Source organism: Martes martes (genome assembly GCF_963455335.1).
Source record: "Martes martes genome assembly, chromosome: 17".
Classification (NCBI taxonomy): Eukaryota; Metazoa; Chordata; class Mammalia; order Carnivora; family Mustelidae; genus Martes; species Martes martes.
This window is the reverse complement of record NC_137905.1, coordinates 10,146,620-10,161,943: the sequence shown is the minus strand read 5'-3', so window position 1 is coordinate 10,161,943 and position 15,324 is coordinate 10,146,620. Positions and strand designations below refer to the sequence as shown.

Below are 15,324 nucleotides of genomic sequence, written 5' to 3'. Positions count from 1 at the left end.
TGTTCCCTGTGCTGTGACATCCAGTCTTGCGAAAGTATTTTTACAGCAGAATTTCTGATCTTGAAAGAAGACGCTGTACGTATAGCCTTGGCATACAGCAGAGCATCTTGGGATGCTGCGTTATGCATTAAAGCGACCCAAACCCCTGCCACACTCTGACTTTCTGATCTGGGGAGTGTGTGAATTTTCCTGAAAATTTAAAGCATCTTTTTCTGCTCCTTGGGCCCAGACTTTTGGGAGACCCCTCTGATCACCTCTGGTCTCTCCCCACTTTCAGTCCTTTCCCACCCAGCTTCCACGGAGATTTTCTGGAAACCCCTGCTCTGTTATTCCTTTCTCTTCAAGAAGAAGTTCAACTTCCATTTTGCTTTGGCTTCCAAAGCCTTTTTCTATCTTCCCAGAGCTCTACTCTGCAGAGCATCCCTTCTTGCTCCAGCTCTGCTACCCTGCCTTCCGCTCAGAACAGGACTCTTCACCCAAGCTTGGCTTCTGCTGTTCTTTTTGCCCAGAAGGTCGGCTTCCCACCTTGCGCTCTTGAAATCCCATATATCTCTGGGACCCCACTAGAGCGCCAGCTGCAGCTCAGCGGGTGGGGTCAAAAGCGGGCTCCACCATTTACCTTCTGTCTGACCATGAGCCAGGCACTCAGCCATTCTGAGCCTCAATTCGCTTACCTTCAAAATGAAGATTCAGTCAGGGGCGCCTGGGTGGCTCAGTGGGTTAAAGCCGCTGCCTTCGGCTCAGGTCATGATCCCAGCGTCCTGGGATCGAGCCCCGCATCGGGCTCTCTGCTCAGCAGGGAGCCTGCTTCCTCCCTTCTCTCTCTGCCTGCCTCTCTGCCTACTTGTGATCTGTCTGTCAAATAAATAAATAAAATCCTTAAAAAAAAAAATTCAAAATGAAGATTCAATCAAAGGAGGTCTAAAAGAAGAGCAAATAAAACCCTCAGACAATGATTTTCAGCCCTCACCTTAATCTTCTGAACCACTCTTGCATCCCTTCTCATCCAGAGCTGAGAACACACTGAATTACGAGAGCTGAGGCTCATGTTTATTATCAACCCCAATAGACCAGGAGGCCTTAGAGGTCATAGGGCCCCATCTTACACATGGCTAGCCCACAGCTGCTACACAGTGGATATGGGATGAGAGGTTTACCTCACCTCCTCACTCACAAACAGAGCCACATAATTCACAGGTCAGTTGTCTCTGGGAAGTGGTGTCAAAATAAAAGAACGCAAAGGTCAGAACCAGCTAACCTTGAACCGTAGCCATGTGACATTATACAAGACATGTTTGTATTGCCTAATCTGGAAAGTGAGGATGGTAATGGCTCTGTGGAAATAACTCTACATCGTGTCGTTGCTCAGACTAAGTCACCAAGGTGGGTGAAAGTGCCATCAACATTGTCATTTGGATGTCATCAAGCTTTCAGTTTGGGTTCTTCCAGCCTCAGCAAGGACTGGCCAGTAGAACATCTGAGCTGAGCTGAATGGGTTTCAGGATCTTAGGAACTGTGGCTCAACTGTCCCACACCCAAAGACTACCCTGTGACTTTCACGGGGCTCTGGGCAGTTTTGTTTTTGAGGACCCCTTCCTCCATAAAACGAAACAAAATAATTATATTTTATGACTGCACTGGTATAAGGAAGGATATAACCCAGGCTGCATTCATTATTTCATATTGCTTATCATTATATTCATTTTCTTCTTCTGCTTTTAAATATTATTCATTTATTTATTTGAGAGGGGGCTGGAGGCGGGCAGGGGCAGAAGGAGAGGGAGAAGCAGACTCCCCGCTGAGCAGGGAGCCCAACTAGGTCCTCTAACCCAGGACTCCAAGATCACCACCTGAGCCCAAGGCAGACGCTCATGAGCCATGCAGGTGCCCCTCTCCTTCTGATTTTAAAAGAATATAAATTGAAACAGTTTTGTGAGACCCCAAAGTTCCTGTGGCCCCCAGGCATCGTACCTCCTGTGCCTCTGCCTGATGGAGAAGTCAGCCTGGCTTTAATTCTCTGATGTCTGGTGTCTTACAAGTGTCAGCTCAAACCAGGCTTCTTCCCACTCACTCTTTCCTAGCCACTTCTGGGGTCTTTGCACAGACTTGTTCTCTTCCTGGAAGCCTCTCCCCTGCCCCTTTCTGTTACTTACTTTCCCCACATACCTTGCAGTAGCTCTCTGATGATCATGCTCCCCTTACAGTCCAGGCTGCTGGGGCTGACCCAGCAGCTCTGGGGTGGTCCCCAGAATGTACATTTTTAACAGCGCGCAGGTAATTGATGCTCACGCTCTGGTCTGAGTACCACACGTGGTGCACAGCTGATTTCCAGGTCCACCCCATTTCCATCTTCTCTGCTAAGCCCTCTCTGACCGGGTTCACCAGCGTTTCTCCCTCATATGCTTTTCAAGGATTAAAGGTCTCTGCTTTATCTATGCAATTGTGTGATCCATCTCTCTCTCTCCCACTTGTCTGTAGGCACCACGGGTCTTTTGGCTCGCTGTGGGAGCCCCATCATGCTAGCACATAGTAGGCGCTCAGTGAACTGCTGCTCAGAAAAGCTGAACCAACTTAACCTCCTAGCGACAGTGAATGCGGGTATCAGAATCTCTCAAACCACCGGCACTGCATTTGTGCGTTTCTTCCCCTTCCCTTTTTTTTTTTACAACGATCACCCTTAGAACTCCTCATCTGCTTCTCCTTCCGAGGAAGATTAAGCTGCTGAGCAGACACCGCGTTGGGCAACCCCAAACCGCCCAGCCCTAAGCCCCACCCTCCGTCCCGCCCCTCCCTCCGTCCCGCCCCATCCTCCGCCCCGCCCCTCCCCCGCCCCTCCCTTAAGGCCCTAGGCCCCGCCTCAACCCCCGCCTCCTAGGCCCCACCTTCTAGGCCCCGCCTCTCCCCCAGCCCCAGGCCGCGGCTGCTCTGCGCATGCCCGCCCTGCTGAGGTCTTCTGAGGCGTCTCTGTCCGGAAACAAACTTTTCCCTAGAAGATGTCACGACCCTGTGCATCCCCGGAGCGGCTCAGGTAAAGCCTCCCCGGCCCTTGGCGCTCCGAGCAGGGCCTGGCCCAGCCTTGACCGCGGTGCCGGGGCCTTTCGGCCGGGTCTGTTCTTGCCGAGCCCACCTACCCGCAGAGCCTGCGCTCGGGCGCTTAGCCTACTTGGCTGCTCGCGGGCCCGGGGCGGCCGAGCTCTGGCCCCATGGGCTCACACCCAGCCTCATAGGTTCGCGCCCCTTCCCCGCGGGCAGAGCGTGTCCCCCTGCCCAACTGCCTTCCCTCTTCAGCTCAGGGCTTCTCTGGAGTTTGACCTCCAGAAATCATAAGCCTGCGCCAGGCGGCTCCGGGCTCAAGGCCCTGGTGGCCACTTGCAGAGGTGACCCTGGGTCTCCCAGTTGCTAACCTCTCTGGGCCCATGGCCAGGATCGAGTCCTCGCCTCTCCGGGCCGTAGTGAGGCTAGAAGGAGAAAAGCGTGGAAAGTGCGCAGGATGAGCGCGTGCTCAGAACAGGGTGGCTGCTGCTATCTGTTTTCTTCGTGGTGGTTATTCCAAGGACCAGCCCCAAATATGGACAGGCACGTTTTTGCAGACTTTTGCTACCGCTGGTCCCTCCGGCCCGTTCTGGGGCCTCTTAAAAGTCACACTCAGTTGGCGCGGAGCAAACTGGCGGGCCGGTTTTCTGGCCGCGGGCTGGTGCACATGGGATGCACCCCGGCATCCCCTCCGGTGCCAGCATGCTGTGGTTCTTTTTAGGTGTTTAGTCGTTTTTTGAAATCCGCTGCTGTCACCCAGCCACTTTAAAGGAGCAACCCGCCGCGCAGACAGGCACAGGATGGCAGACACCTCCCGCAAACCACTGCCCATCTAATGTCTGAGACATTGATGACAGTGGTTACGATTCGTCCGGCCCTGGCAGAGTGCCAGTCACAGTATGCTAACAGTGTCATCACATGCTCACAAATAGCTCCACCTGTGTCACAGGTGAGGAAAACAAGGCTCGGAGAGGTTATTCCTAAGCCCCTGAAAACCAGTTCTGCCTGACTTAAATTTCTGCTTTCGCTCATGATGCAAGACTGCCTTTCCCCCAGAAAAATTAAAACCCAACTGTTAGTTTCTAGGGCTGCCCTAACAATGTACCACAAATGTGATGGATTAAAACAACAGAAATTTATTCTCCCATAGTTCTGAGGCTGGATGTCTGACACTTCCTGCCCGTTGGCAGCTTCTGATGGATGTTGATGTTGCTGAGCTTGGGGTAACATCACTCCTGTCTCTGCCTGTGTCTTCACATTGCCTTCTTCCCTCTTGTGTGTGGGTGTGGGTGTGGGTGTGGGTGTGTGTGTGTTCTCTCCTTTTACAAGGACGCCAATCACTGCATTTAGAGCCCAGGATGATTTCATCTAAAGATCCATAACTACACCTGCGAGATACTATTTCCAAATACAGTCACATGCTGAGTCTTCTGGGTGACATGAATTTTGGGGGAGCACTATTTAAACTACTACACAAAGCAGCAACAAAATACACCAGTCAGAAGGACCAACACATTCACCGTCATGTGTTCAGGGCACCCACTGTGCTTATTATGAATCCAGATACTTGCACATTATCAGTAATGGTCTTCAAAGTGGGTTCCCCTGGTTCACAACATCAGCATCACCATGGCTTGGGAGTTTGATGCTAACTTCCAGGCCCCACCCCAAACTTACTGAACCACGGTTTTGGGGTGGGCCTAGCCCTCTGGGTGAGTCTGTTGCCACTAAAGTTTGGGAACCACTGTTATAAGGCAGTTGAAGACATAAGGGTTTGATAACGTAAGGGCCAGGTTAAGAAAAAGTCTTTAACCTGACAGTTGTCTAACCTTACAGTGACTTGTTTACCAAACCTGTCTTACTTAAATATACTTAAGAATTCAACATTGAACTCTTGCTTCATTGAAAGAGTATTTCACCGTAATTTCTAATTAAGTTTCAAAGTGCCCTTGTGTACCAAACAAGTGCCCTTGTGTCTTCTGAGTCCTTTTTTGCTCATTTTATCTTGCCAACAGTCATGTGATTTGGGTGTTATCATTTCTGCTGTGCTATTAAAAAAATACAGTGAGGGTCAGAAATGGTAAGCTCCAAGACACACAGTGAAACAGAAACACAGGCAGGACTAGGAGCTTTTTATCCTAACTCTGGTTACTAAAATGTTTGGTTTGTTTCCATTTTAGAAAAAGTTTGATAGATGATGCTAAGGCCCGCTTAAAAAAGCATGATGTTGGAACCAAATATTCTCACTTGTCGTCTAACAAATATTCTGTCCTTTTACCATTGTTGGCCAAAGAAGGAAAACTCCAACTGTTGTTCACCCTCCGGTCGGAGAAGGTAGGTGACCAAAAGGCTCCTGCCATTCAAGTTCCAGGACATTTGAAAACCTCACTAAAATTATTTGCCACTTGCACACATTTTGGGGCCGTGGATTCTCAAGTGAACTTTCAAGATTGTGTTCAGGGGCGCAAGAAGCCACAGGGTAACATGGCGTTTTGGGGGAGAAGTTTTAGAAAGATAAGTAATTTAGCTAGCAAGTAGTTTGAAATACTTTTAGACCAGGGTTTTTTAACCTTGGTGCTACTGGCCTTTGGGCTGGGTAACTCTTTGCCGTGGGAGTTATTCTGTGCATTGTGCAATGTTTAGGATCATCCGTGGGCTATAGGCACTAGGGGCCAATAATACAGACACCCATACCCCTTGTGACAACCACAGATTTCCCCAGGTGTCCCTGATGGCAGGAATGAGGGGTACAGTGCCACTGCCAACAGCCACTCTTTAAGCCTCCCACCCCAGGTAAAATGTGAAAATTCTAGAGCACAGAAATTAACAGCCTGAGCACCGAAGCTGGCTGCCCATGTTTGAATTCAGGCTCTCTCCTTGCCAGTTCTGTGACTTTGTCCTAGTTACTTCTCTGTGCTACAGTCTCTTTACTTGCAGAGGGAGGACAGAACACTCCTGCTTGCTTTGTAGGGCTACTGTGAAGATTTCCCAGGGAAACAAATGGAAAGCACCTAAACCCGCCCCAGCACTTGGCAAGGATTCTGGTCAGTTTCAGCTGCCCTCACTATTGCCATTAGCAGACAAGGCCTGAGGTTTTCAGAGAAACCATTCTACTTTTAAAGAAATGTTGGGCTGGGAATGGAGTTCCCTTGGGTACACCCCTGGATATAGTCATTCTCCTTTGCTGTTGAGTTGCTTCTGAGGAAAAGCTGGGGAACCAGTAACTTCAAAGTTATCCAAGTGCAAAAATGAAAATAGGCCATAAGAGCATGGCTTTTGAAGCAGAACATCAATGAACAGTATCCCGTGAGGGGGAAAAAGAAAGCCAAGAAATCAGCTAAGTTTTGTGGGTTTGGGTTCTTCTGGGTCTGGGTCAGGCAACAGTCACATAAACACAGGAGGTAAGAAAATCCAGGTTCCAACAAGAGATAACCTAACAGGAAACCAGGGGACCTGGGTCTGTTCTCAGCTCTGCCAAAGAGCAGAGAAGGACGTCAGTGTTCTTTTTCGAACTATCAGACAAACAATGTAGACAACTGAGGCCAGACCGAAATGGATCTCTGGTTACTTTTTCACCCAGATAACTTTGCTTGTTGATTGTTATGTGAGAATCATCTTAGACCATAAACTCTGGTGTGCAAAGATCACATGAAAAACAAAAAAAGAGTATTTAAATCTAAACACCTGTCTAAAGAAATTCCTTCCCAGGTGTTGCTGGAGCTACACCTGTCCCTGAAGTCATACAAGTAGGGTTCATGGGTTTCCTCTCAGTAAATGGGGAAGGGGCACCTGTCCTCGCTCCCTTCTGCTTCATTGTGGGCTCTCCCACCAGCTCTGGAACCTAGAGGCAAGTTAGCCCGGGTGATCGCAGGGTCCTGAGATCGAGCCCCCGTCGGGCTCCACACTCAGCAGAGTCGGCTTCATATTCTCCTTCTCTCTCTGCCCCCCACACCCCATCCCCACTCACTTTCTCTCTCCCTCTCTAAAAAATAAAAAATAAGTAAAATGGTTCATTTTAGGTTATGTAAATTTCACCTCAATTAAAAAAAAAAGCTTTAAAAAAATACCAGCATGTGGCCCTGTTCTGAGGGTTCAGTGGAGAAACTTGTGAAGCAGCATGTCCAGAGCAGGGTAAGCACTCAGTCAAGGCTGTCTACTGATAACATTGCCCTTTTTATTCTACTTCCTTTTGGCTTTTCTCCCCCATCAGCGTAGATATGTTTTCTTGCCTATGGAAAAATTACAAGTGAAGGAAGTTCTCAAAAGTCATCTTTTAAAAGGATTCAGGTAAAAAATTGGGGGGGTCTTACTCCCCCGCTTATTACCACCAGGGTGGGAGTGGTCTCTGGCACAAAACTGAAGTTCAGTAACTACTTATTGAACGATCCCAAATGGAAGCTCTTTTTGATATCTAGCTACGAAGGTCACCTGGAGAAGTTTGCTTCCCTGGAGGCAAGTCTGAACCTGCAGATGTGGATGATGTGGCCACGGCGCTCCGGGAAGCCCAGGAGGAAGTAGGGCTACATCCTCATCAAGTGGAGACTGTCTGCTGCCTGGTGCCATATCTGCTTGACGTAAGTGCTAGAGTGGACCTGGCTTGCTTCCGCCCTCATGGCTACCCGGTGGACCCGTGATCATTAGCATTCCACGTGCAGCCAAGCAAGACAGTGCTGTCCACAAACTCAAGAGCCTCGCTCTTATGTGGGTTTTGCCCCTTGTGAGCTAAGTGGCCTTGAGCAAGCCCCTTTGCCCATCTGGGCCCCTCTTATCCCATCCAGAAATGAAAGGATTGAACTCCATCAGTGGTTTTCAAACTGGATTCTGTGGAACCCCATAGATACTTCAGAATTCTTTAAGATTCAGTTGACATTTATTTTTTGCCAATATACATTTCTTTTGAGAATTCATTTGAAAAAAATATCACACACTTGAGCATGCTGTGTTCCAAATTTTAGCCCCTTGGAGGCCACCAGTGCCTTACTTTTGTCCTGAGTACTCATTTTTATACATATTTTGGAATCAAGCTTCTCCATATCACATTAATTGAGCACTACCCTGAGATCACTAGGCAAGCTATCTAAGAACTATTACTATTTGTAACTACATTTTGCTATGAATCAGGATTTCCTTGATTGTATACATGAAAAACAAACAAACCACGAACGCAACAAAATGAATTCTGGGGCTGATATAATATCCAGATCTTATTTCACATGAGCTTATGACTTGCATTAATTGACTTTAGAAGGAGTAAATGTTGTAAATTTGTGCTTGGATAACAACATTATTTTATTGGTTTAAAATTTTTAATATAAACTTGCAATATTAGAATAGGTAAAGATCTACAGAAAAGTTGCAAAGATACTATGGAGAGTTCTCATATACCCAAACCCATTTCTTCCTATCATTAACATCTCATGCCACTGGTGTCTACTTGTCACAACTAAGAAACCAATGTTAGTACGCTGCTATTACCTAAACTCCACACTTTATTTGCCTTTTACTAATTTTTCTACTAATGTCTTCCTTTCTGTCCTGGATCACATCAAGGATACCATGTTGTATTTGATTGTCATATCTCCTTAGTCTCTGGTCTGTGACAGTTTCTTAAACTTTCCTTATTCTCAAGACCTTGACACTTCTGAGGTGCACTGGTCACGTATATTGTAGAATGCCTCTCCGTTTGGATTTATTTGATGTTTTCCTCATGGTTAAGCTAGGGTTTTGAGTTTGGGGGAATAATAACACAGAGGGCAGTGCTCTAATCACATATTGGAAGTAGGGATAAACTGTATGTTTTATACATTGGACTTTCAGGTACATTTTCATTTCCAGAGGAGAGTCCCACCGATGCATAACAATTAGAAAACCAGTGGTTCTCACCATCTTTGATGTTCCATTTGCCTCCCAGTCTTGGTGGCACAGTGTTGTGATGGTGAGTGATGCTGAGCCATCTATCTTAATAGGTCCATTTTCAAAACAGAAAGGTCACCACTCAAGGGAGATTTAGTTTGGAAGAAACTAATGGCCTCTCAAATAAATGTTTCCTAAATGAGAGGAGAAAACGTGGGATTAGGACAAGAAATGTATCAGTTACTTCCTAGGCAACTGTGTTTTCTAATGGGAACCCCCTCTGCTCAGCTTCTGCAAATCCCCTGGCCTATTTGGGAGGATTTATTTTAAAACTCTGTCGACAAATTGAACCCTCATGGTAGAAAGTTCCCACGGTGAGAGTAACTCCATTCCCAAGGCAGCCGGGAGCTACTGAGTCCTGCCTGTGAGGGGCAGAATACAACAGTCTCCACAGGAGAATGTCTGGTCCTCAGGAGATCTCAGTGGGCCAGACGCTCCTGAAGCCGGAGCTTTCTAAAATGACCTCCTCTTGATATAATAATGCCAGTCACGTTATCAAGAAGTTAGAATGAACAAAGGCTTTCAAGAGCGGGATCCTGTGTTTGGAAGTGCCAGCGAGCGTGGGTTTGTTCTTCGGACCTTGCAGATCTTTTAAATGTAGTGCAAAATGTACTAAAAAATCTAGTGCAAGAAAAAATTACAAAAGTGTAATTGATAGACACGTAAAAGCAGAACCTAATCCGGTGGGTTTTAATTCGTGCTGATTTTGTCCCCCGGGGAACATGGCGATGTCCGCAGAGGTTTTTGGATGTCAGAGCTTGAGGAGGAGCTCTTGGCTGTTTGCCACCTGTGCTAGCCCTGTAGGTTAGTGGGCGATGGGCCTCCAAGCCCACCCCCGGCGTCCCTCTGCCGTACAGGTACGTACGTACCGCTCTTTGCAACGGCCTCAGGAGACTTGTCTCCTTCTTTTCTGTACATGGCCGATACATTTCCATTCATTCTTCTTCACTTCGCCCCCTCTGAAGCTTCGATTCCTGTAAACATACCGGTGCCTTTCAGTGGTGTGTCCTTTCCTGGGAATGTTTCTAAAAGCATGTGGCCTCTTCCAGGGGCCCTGAAGTGTGCCTCGTCTCTGTGGCCGCAGCAGCAGCCAGTCTCCACGGGATTCCACTTGAGCAAGTGGCTGAAATTCGGTCTTTCCTTGGTCCCACAATGTATGCCATGCATCCCGCGTCCTTTTCTCCTTCCAAGACAGACACCTGTATTTTGGGAACTGTGTGTCCAGACATGCTTTTCATCCACAGATTTCTAAAGCCTCTCTGACTTCTCTAACCTTGAACCATGCTAAACGTGCCTGACTTCTCTTCTGAAACTTTCAGTCTCAAACCATTCTCTCCCTTTGCGGCTTTGATTTTTTTTTCCCCACCAGTTACTTCCTCAGACTCTGACAAGCGAGGCCAAGGGCCAGCACTGGCCACGCTAAGTTGCTTGTCCACACCGGTGCCTCGCAGTTTGGCCCATAGAGTGAGGATGAATTTGTGCTCCTAGCTCAGCCCTTGGGAAGCCCTCAGCTGAGAGGTCTCCACAGCAGTGTGTAAGCCATGTGTGAGGCTGGTGTGTCATCTCTTTGAAATGTGGCGATGTTTGTGTCTTCAGAGCCCATCAGCACTGTGCTCTAGAGTGTGGGCAGCAGGCTGGTGAATCCCGGTTTCTGCCAAGTACTAGCTGGCCCTGACCTTGAGCAGGTTGCACAGGTCTCTGATTTCCACTGTTAAAGCTCCTTCAGGGTCATGCTGTCGTGCAGAAGCAGGGAGAGGGTGCTGGGTCCTAGACCAGCGCCCCAGAGGCTGTGGTCACTTCATGGTGACAGCAGCCACAAACTGCACGCTGAACCAACACTGTGAGTTCTGTCCAGCATGTCCTTTTCATATTCTTAATTATGTTTCTGAAAGCTCACACCTGCAGCTTTCCCCCCTTCCCTGCTCACAGGGAGCCTGGAGGGCCTGAGAACACACTTGGCCGCTCAGTCCTTCACCAGTGGCTGTGCTGAGGGGCATGACAGCCCAGCTCTGTGGTGGACTTTACCCCAGATGCCCCGCAGGGCCCTCGCCTGCCTTCCTCCTGACCTCCTGCTTTGTCCTGAGAGCAGTTCCTTAAGAAATCACTTGCATCCGAGTGTTCCCCAACTCCCAGAGACCGCTTCTGGGGAGCTCTGTGGCCCAAGAGGCTGAGTGTTCACCCAGGGCCAGGTGGTGATTGCCATTAGGGGAGTGTCGCTTCTGCCCTGGGGCCACTTAGGACCCCAGATTTCCCACCCAAAGGATGGCTGAAGTCGATGCTCCCATCTTCCACTCCTGGCCTGGACATCGACTTTCACCATTAATTCAGTTAATGGTCTTGAGTGATCACTGTTCTTAAACATGCTTCAGCTGTCACTCCCCTGAGAATTTTCCACAGACCTGTTTATCCTGCTCTCCTGTCCCAGCCTCAAGGTATAGCCCTGGCTTTTCCCAGCCCCTTTCTCTCCATATGCCCCTCCCTAAGAACTCCAGATTCTTCTGCCTTTCCACTTCAAGCTTATGCAGCTTTTATCTTATTATTATGCAGCTCCTACACTAAACCCCAGGCCTCCCCCTAGAGATTCCCAGCAGGTCTTTCACTTAATAACACCCTGCATTCATTTGCAAGCAATTGTGGTTATAAATAGAAATCCCCGCCCCCCCACTTATAAACATCTGTTAGGTAAAATAGTTCATATATAATTATAAATGCAATTTCCCATAATTGGGTGTATGCCACAGTTAATATGTCACTTTTCTATTGATAAGATGGTACATCCTTGTCTGTACTGACAGGGAAAGGTGTCTCACATTCATTTTGAGGGCTGCAGAGTATCCCCTTATAAAGATACACTTGTAATTGACCTACCCTGAATGTCCATCAGTGGAGGACTGCTAACTTTAGACTTTGGGGCTGTTGCAAATAATGCTTCAGTCCAGGGGCACCTGGGTGGCTCAGTTAAGCGTGTACCTTTCGGGCTCAGGTCATGATCCCAGGGTCCCGTGTCGGGCTCCCTGCTTAGAGGACAGCCTGCTTCTCCCTCTCCCTCTGCTGCTCCCCGTGCTTGTTTGCTCGCACTCTCTCTGTCAGAGAAATAAATAAAATCTTTAAAAAAATGCTTCGGTCTTGTATCTTTTCTCAATGGTAGGAATTTATCATACAGATATATTTATACAAATTCAATTGCTAGGTCAAAGGGACCACATTTTTACAACATTGTCAGATTGCTCTTCCAAAAGATTATACCCATATGTTCACAAAAATACACTTTCAAAGTCATCTCACAGACACTGCCTCAGGAGGGGTGAGACTACCCCCATTTTACAGGGGATAGGACTGTTCATGTCTGGAGCAAATTCTTCCTCCTTCCCTCCCCACCTTGTATCACTGACTGCTTTGGACTGTTTTCTTAATTTGTGTATTTTGTTTTCTGCTTTTAGAGCGACACACTGATAACCCCAGTTGTAGGATTTCTAGACCACCACTTCCAGGCCCAGCCTAATCCCGACGAAGTTAAGAGTGTGTTCCTAGTGCCTCTGGACTATTTCCTGCATCCACACGTCTACCACCAGAACTACCTGACACGCTATGGTCATCACATTCTTATTCATTGCTTTGAGTACACAAACCCTGAAGATGGTGTCATTTACCAAATCAACGGGATAACTGCAAAATTTGCCCTGTTCCTTGCCTTAATTATTTTGGGGGAAAAACCCATCTTTGAAATGGAGTTTAATCTCAATGATCTAGTTTCATCCTCTGAAGAGATCTTCCTGAAACTAAAGAAGCATGCTACAAGTAAGTTATGACTTACGAGACCACCATCTGGATAACCGGGAGGAGTTTGTGTGTGCTTATCCGTAAGAACAACAATAATGTGAGCTGTTGGAAACTGACAGGTGCAACTATTTCTCCTGCGACATGAAGGGGAAAACCCTTGCCTTTTTCCTACTTGCCCTGTAATATCTGAGAGAGCGAAAGGTTTTTCAAAGGTGGAAAAATGTGTTCATGGTGTTGCATAATTTCATCCACAGTATGTTAATATTTTTTTTCTACACATGTATCTGGCACATAGTAGGCACTTAATAAATATCTGTTGAATATATGACCATGTGGCATTTATTTTATTTGTGGGAGGTAATCCCTTTCTGTCTGTTGTTCCACATGACTAGAAACTTCTGGCCAGCCATCAGAAGCTATCCACATTTTCCTCCCTGGCAGTGGAGTCAAAGCAAAGCTCCTAACTCCCCAGGAGAAACAGCATTACCCAGGATTCCTTACAGTTAAATGTAAGCTCTGGAACTTAATCTGGGCCAATGGGATGTGAGTGAAAGTTGACCCTGCAGGTCATCTCCATTGGGAGAGAGAAGCCAGCTTCCTTGGACCCTTTTGAGAAGCTTCAACATAGATTTACCTGCGGCCTAGCCTTGACCATACAAATGAGGACAATGCCTGGGGGGATGGCAGAACCCAAAGGGGGTGGGAGTTTGGATCTCTAAATGCCTCTTTAGAGTAAAGCAACCTGTCACCCTGTGTGCCGTTCAGTTGGACCTGTTACGTGAGAGAAGAATAAAATTCTGTCATTTCTGCCACTGTTATTTGGGGTCATTTTGTTAGAGCAGAGCTATCACCCTAATATACCATAACACTTGAAAATGGCTCAATGGATGTTCACCCAAACTTGAAGTGTTACCAGCAGTTAGAATTTGGGATAATGGGACCTTTCACACATGGGTTCTGTGACATGTACAAGATGCTGTGGGTATTGATGGGTTTAGCAGTCGTCATCCAGAGCAACTGAAATGAAGGAACTTCAGAGGCCCATATGCCCACCAGTCGGGAGAGATAATGTTCTCTGTCTTCAGAGGAGGAAAGCAGAAAAACACCGGTTTCGAGCACAAGCCCCAGACACAAAGTCAAAAAGACAGACATTTTGCACTGCATCCCTGGAGACGCACCGCTTCTTACGAGGGCCTTTCCGTATCTCGTGCTTTCGAGTCAGCGGGAATTTCTTCATTTAACTGTACTGTTAACCATCCTGCACGAGGTCAGGGAGACGAGTGCATAAAGCAACATAACCTTAAGTCCGTGACAGCAATTATTCTATCTTACCGACTGCTACAAGAGTTTCAGAATGCCGAACTTGTTTTAGGAAGATCCTGGTCTAGCTGAAAATGTGATGGCCGCACCAAACCCATCGATCAGCCATGCAACTGCCTGCCCACGGCTTCACAGTTTTTCTTTCCTGAGTCCTGGCAGAGGAAAAATGACCGATGGGCTGCTTTATACCCATAAACATGGAAATGGCACAAATCTGGCTCCAACCTTGAAAGCAGATGTTGGGTAAGCATCTCCATTAACATTCAGTAACCGGCCCTGCATGAATAGGCCTAAACTGTTTCCGAGCAATTATAGAGGCATTTGCAAATGTGTATTTACAATCTGACAGCAGTGTAATTGCCTGGTAGGTTGTTGACCCCTCTGGCAGTGCAGAAAGCCGCCTTCCTGAACTGTTTGTTTTTGTGAACTCCTCAGATCGCCTGGTTTCTAAGAGGCGTTGGCCCAGCCCAAGTCTACAATCAGAATGACACCCAATTCAAGGGGCTTGATATTTAGCAATGGAGGTATTGCCTCCCCTTGCCCCCCCTTTTTTTTTCTTTTTTAGTGTATTTTCTTTATTTTAGGACATCTATGTTCAGGGTTCTAGTTAAACATCCTTTGGTTAGGGGTGCCTGGGTGGCTCAGTGGGTTAAAGCCTCTGCCCTCAGCTCAGATCATGGTCTCAGGGTCCTGGGATCGAGCCCCACATCAGGATCTCTGCTCAGCAGGGAGCCTGCTTCCCTTCCTCTCTCTCTGCCTGCCTCTCTGCCTGCTTGTGATCTCTGTCTGTCAAATAAATAAATAAAACCTTTAAAACAAAATCCTTTGGTTAAAAAGAATGGAAATCTAGCAAATCTGGCTCAAATGAAAGGTTACTGGCTGGGCAAAGATCTCAGGGAATCTGCAAAACCACTGAACAAATCAGCTTCAAGAAGCATAGCAGTGGGGAAGGAGCACCCCAGCTAGTGACCTCAAAAGCAAGAAGTTGTAAACCTTCTCTTTTGCGTCCTACCATTCCTGGGGCAAGAACCATCCATCTGGGTTGACTGATACGGCCATGCAGCTCAGTGTGTCAGTCTCCTGGTCCCTGGAGGAAGCTTCATTTAGCCTAACTTGGGTCACCAGGCAGGTTTCCTGTCACTTGTGGACATGGTCAAGGGTGGGGGTTGGGACCACAAACGCGCTCAACTCCAAGTCCTGAGAGTCATCAGGGTGTGGGGAGGAGCATTTTTGAAGAAAGTGGGCTAGGCGAACATTCCAAAACATTTACTGTCTCTA

At 47.4% G+C, this 15,324-nt stretch overlaps 1 protein-coding gene across 1 annotated transcript; it reads left to right on the top strand.

The window, feature by feature from the left end:
- Window positions 1-2,910: 2,910 nt before the first annotated feature.
- NUDT7 (nudix hydrolase 7) lies at window positions 2,911-13,054 on the top strand. The gene is made up of 4 exons (XM_080827894.1): window positions 2,911-3,028; window positions 5,214-5,367; window positions 7,449-7,607; window positions 12,387-13,054. Exons 1-4 carry the CDS (start codon window positions 2,994-2,996, stop codon window positions 12,753-12,755), a joined length of 717 nt encoding a protein of 238 aa, XP_080684020.1. The 5' UTR covers window positions 2,911-2,993; the 3' UTR covers window positions 12,756-13,054.
- Window positions 13,055-15,324: the final 2,270 nt, after the last annotated feature.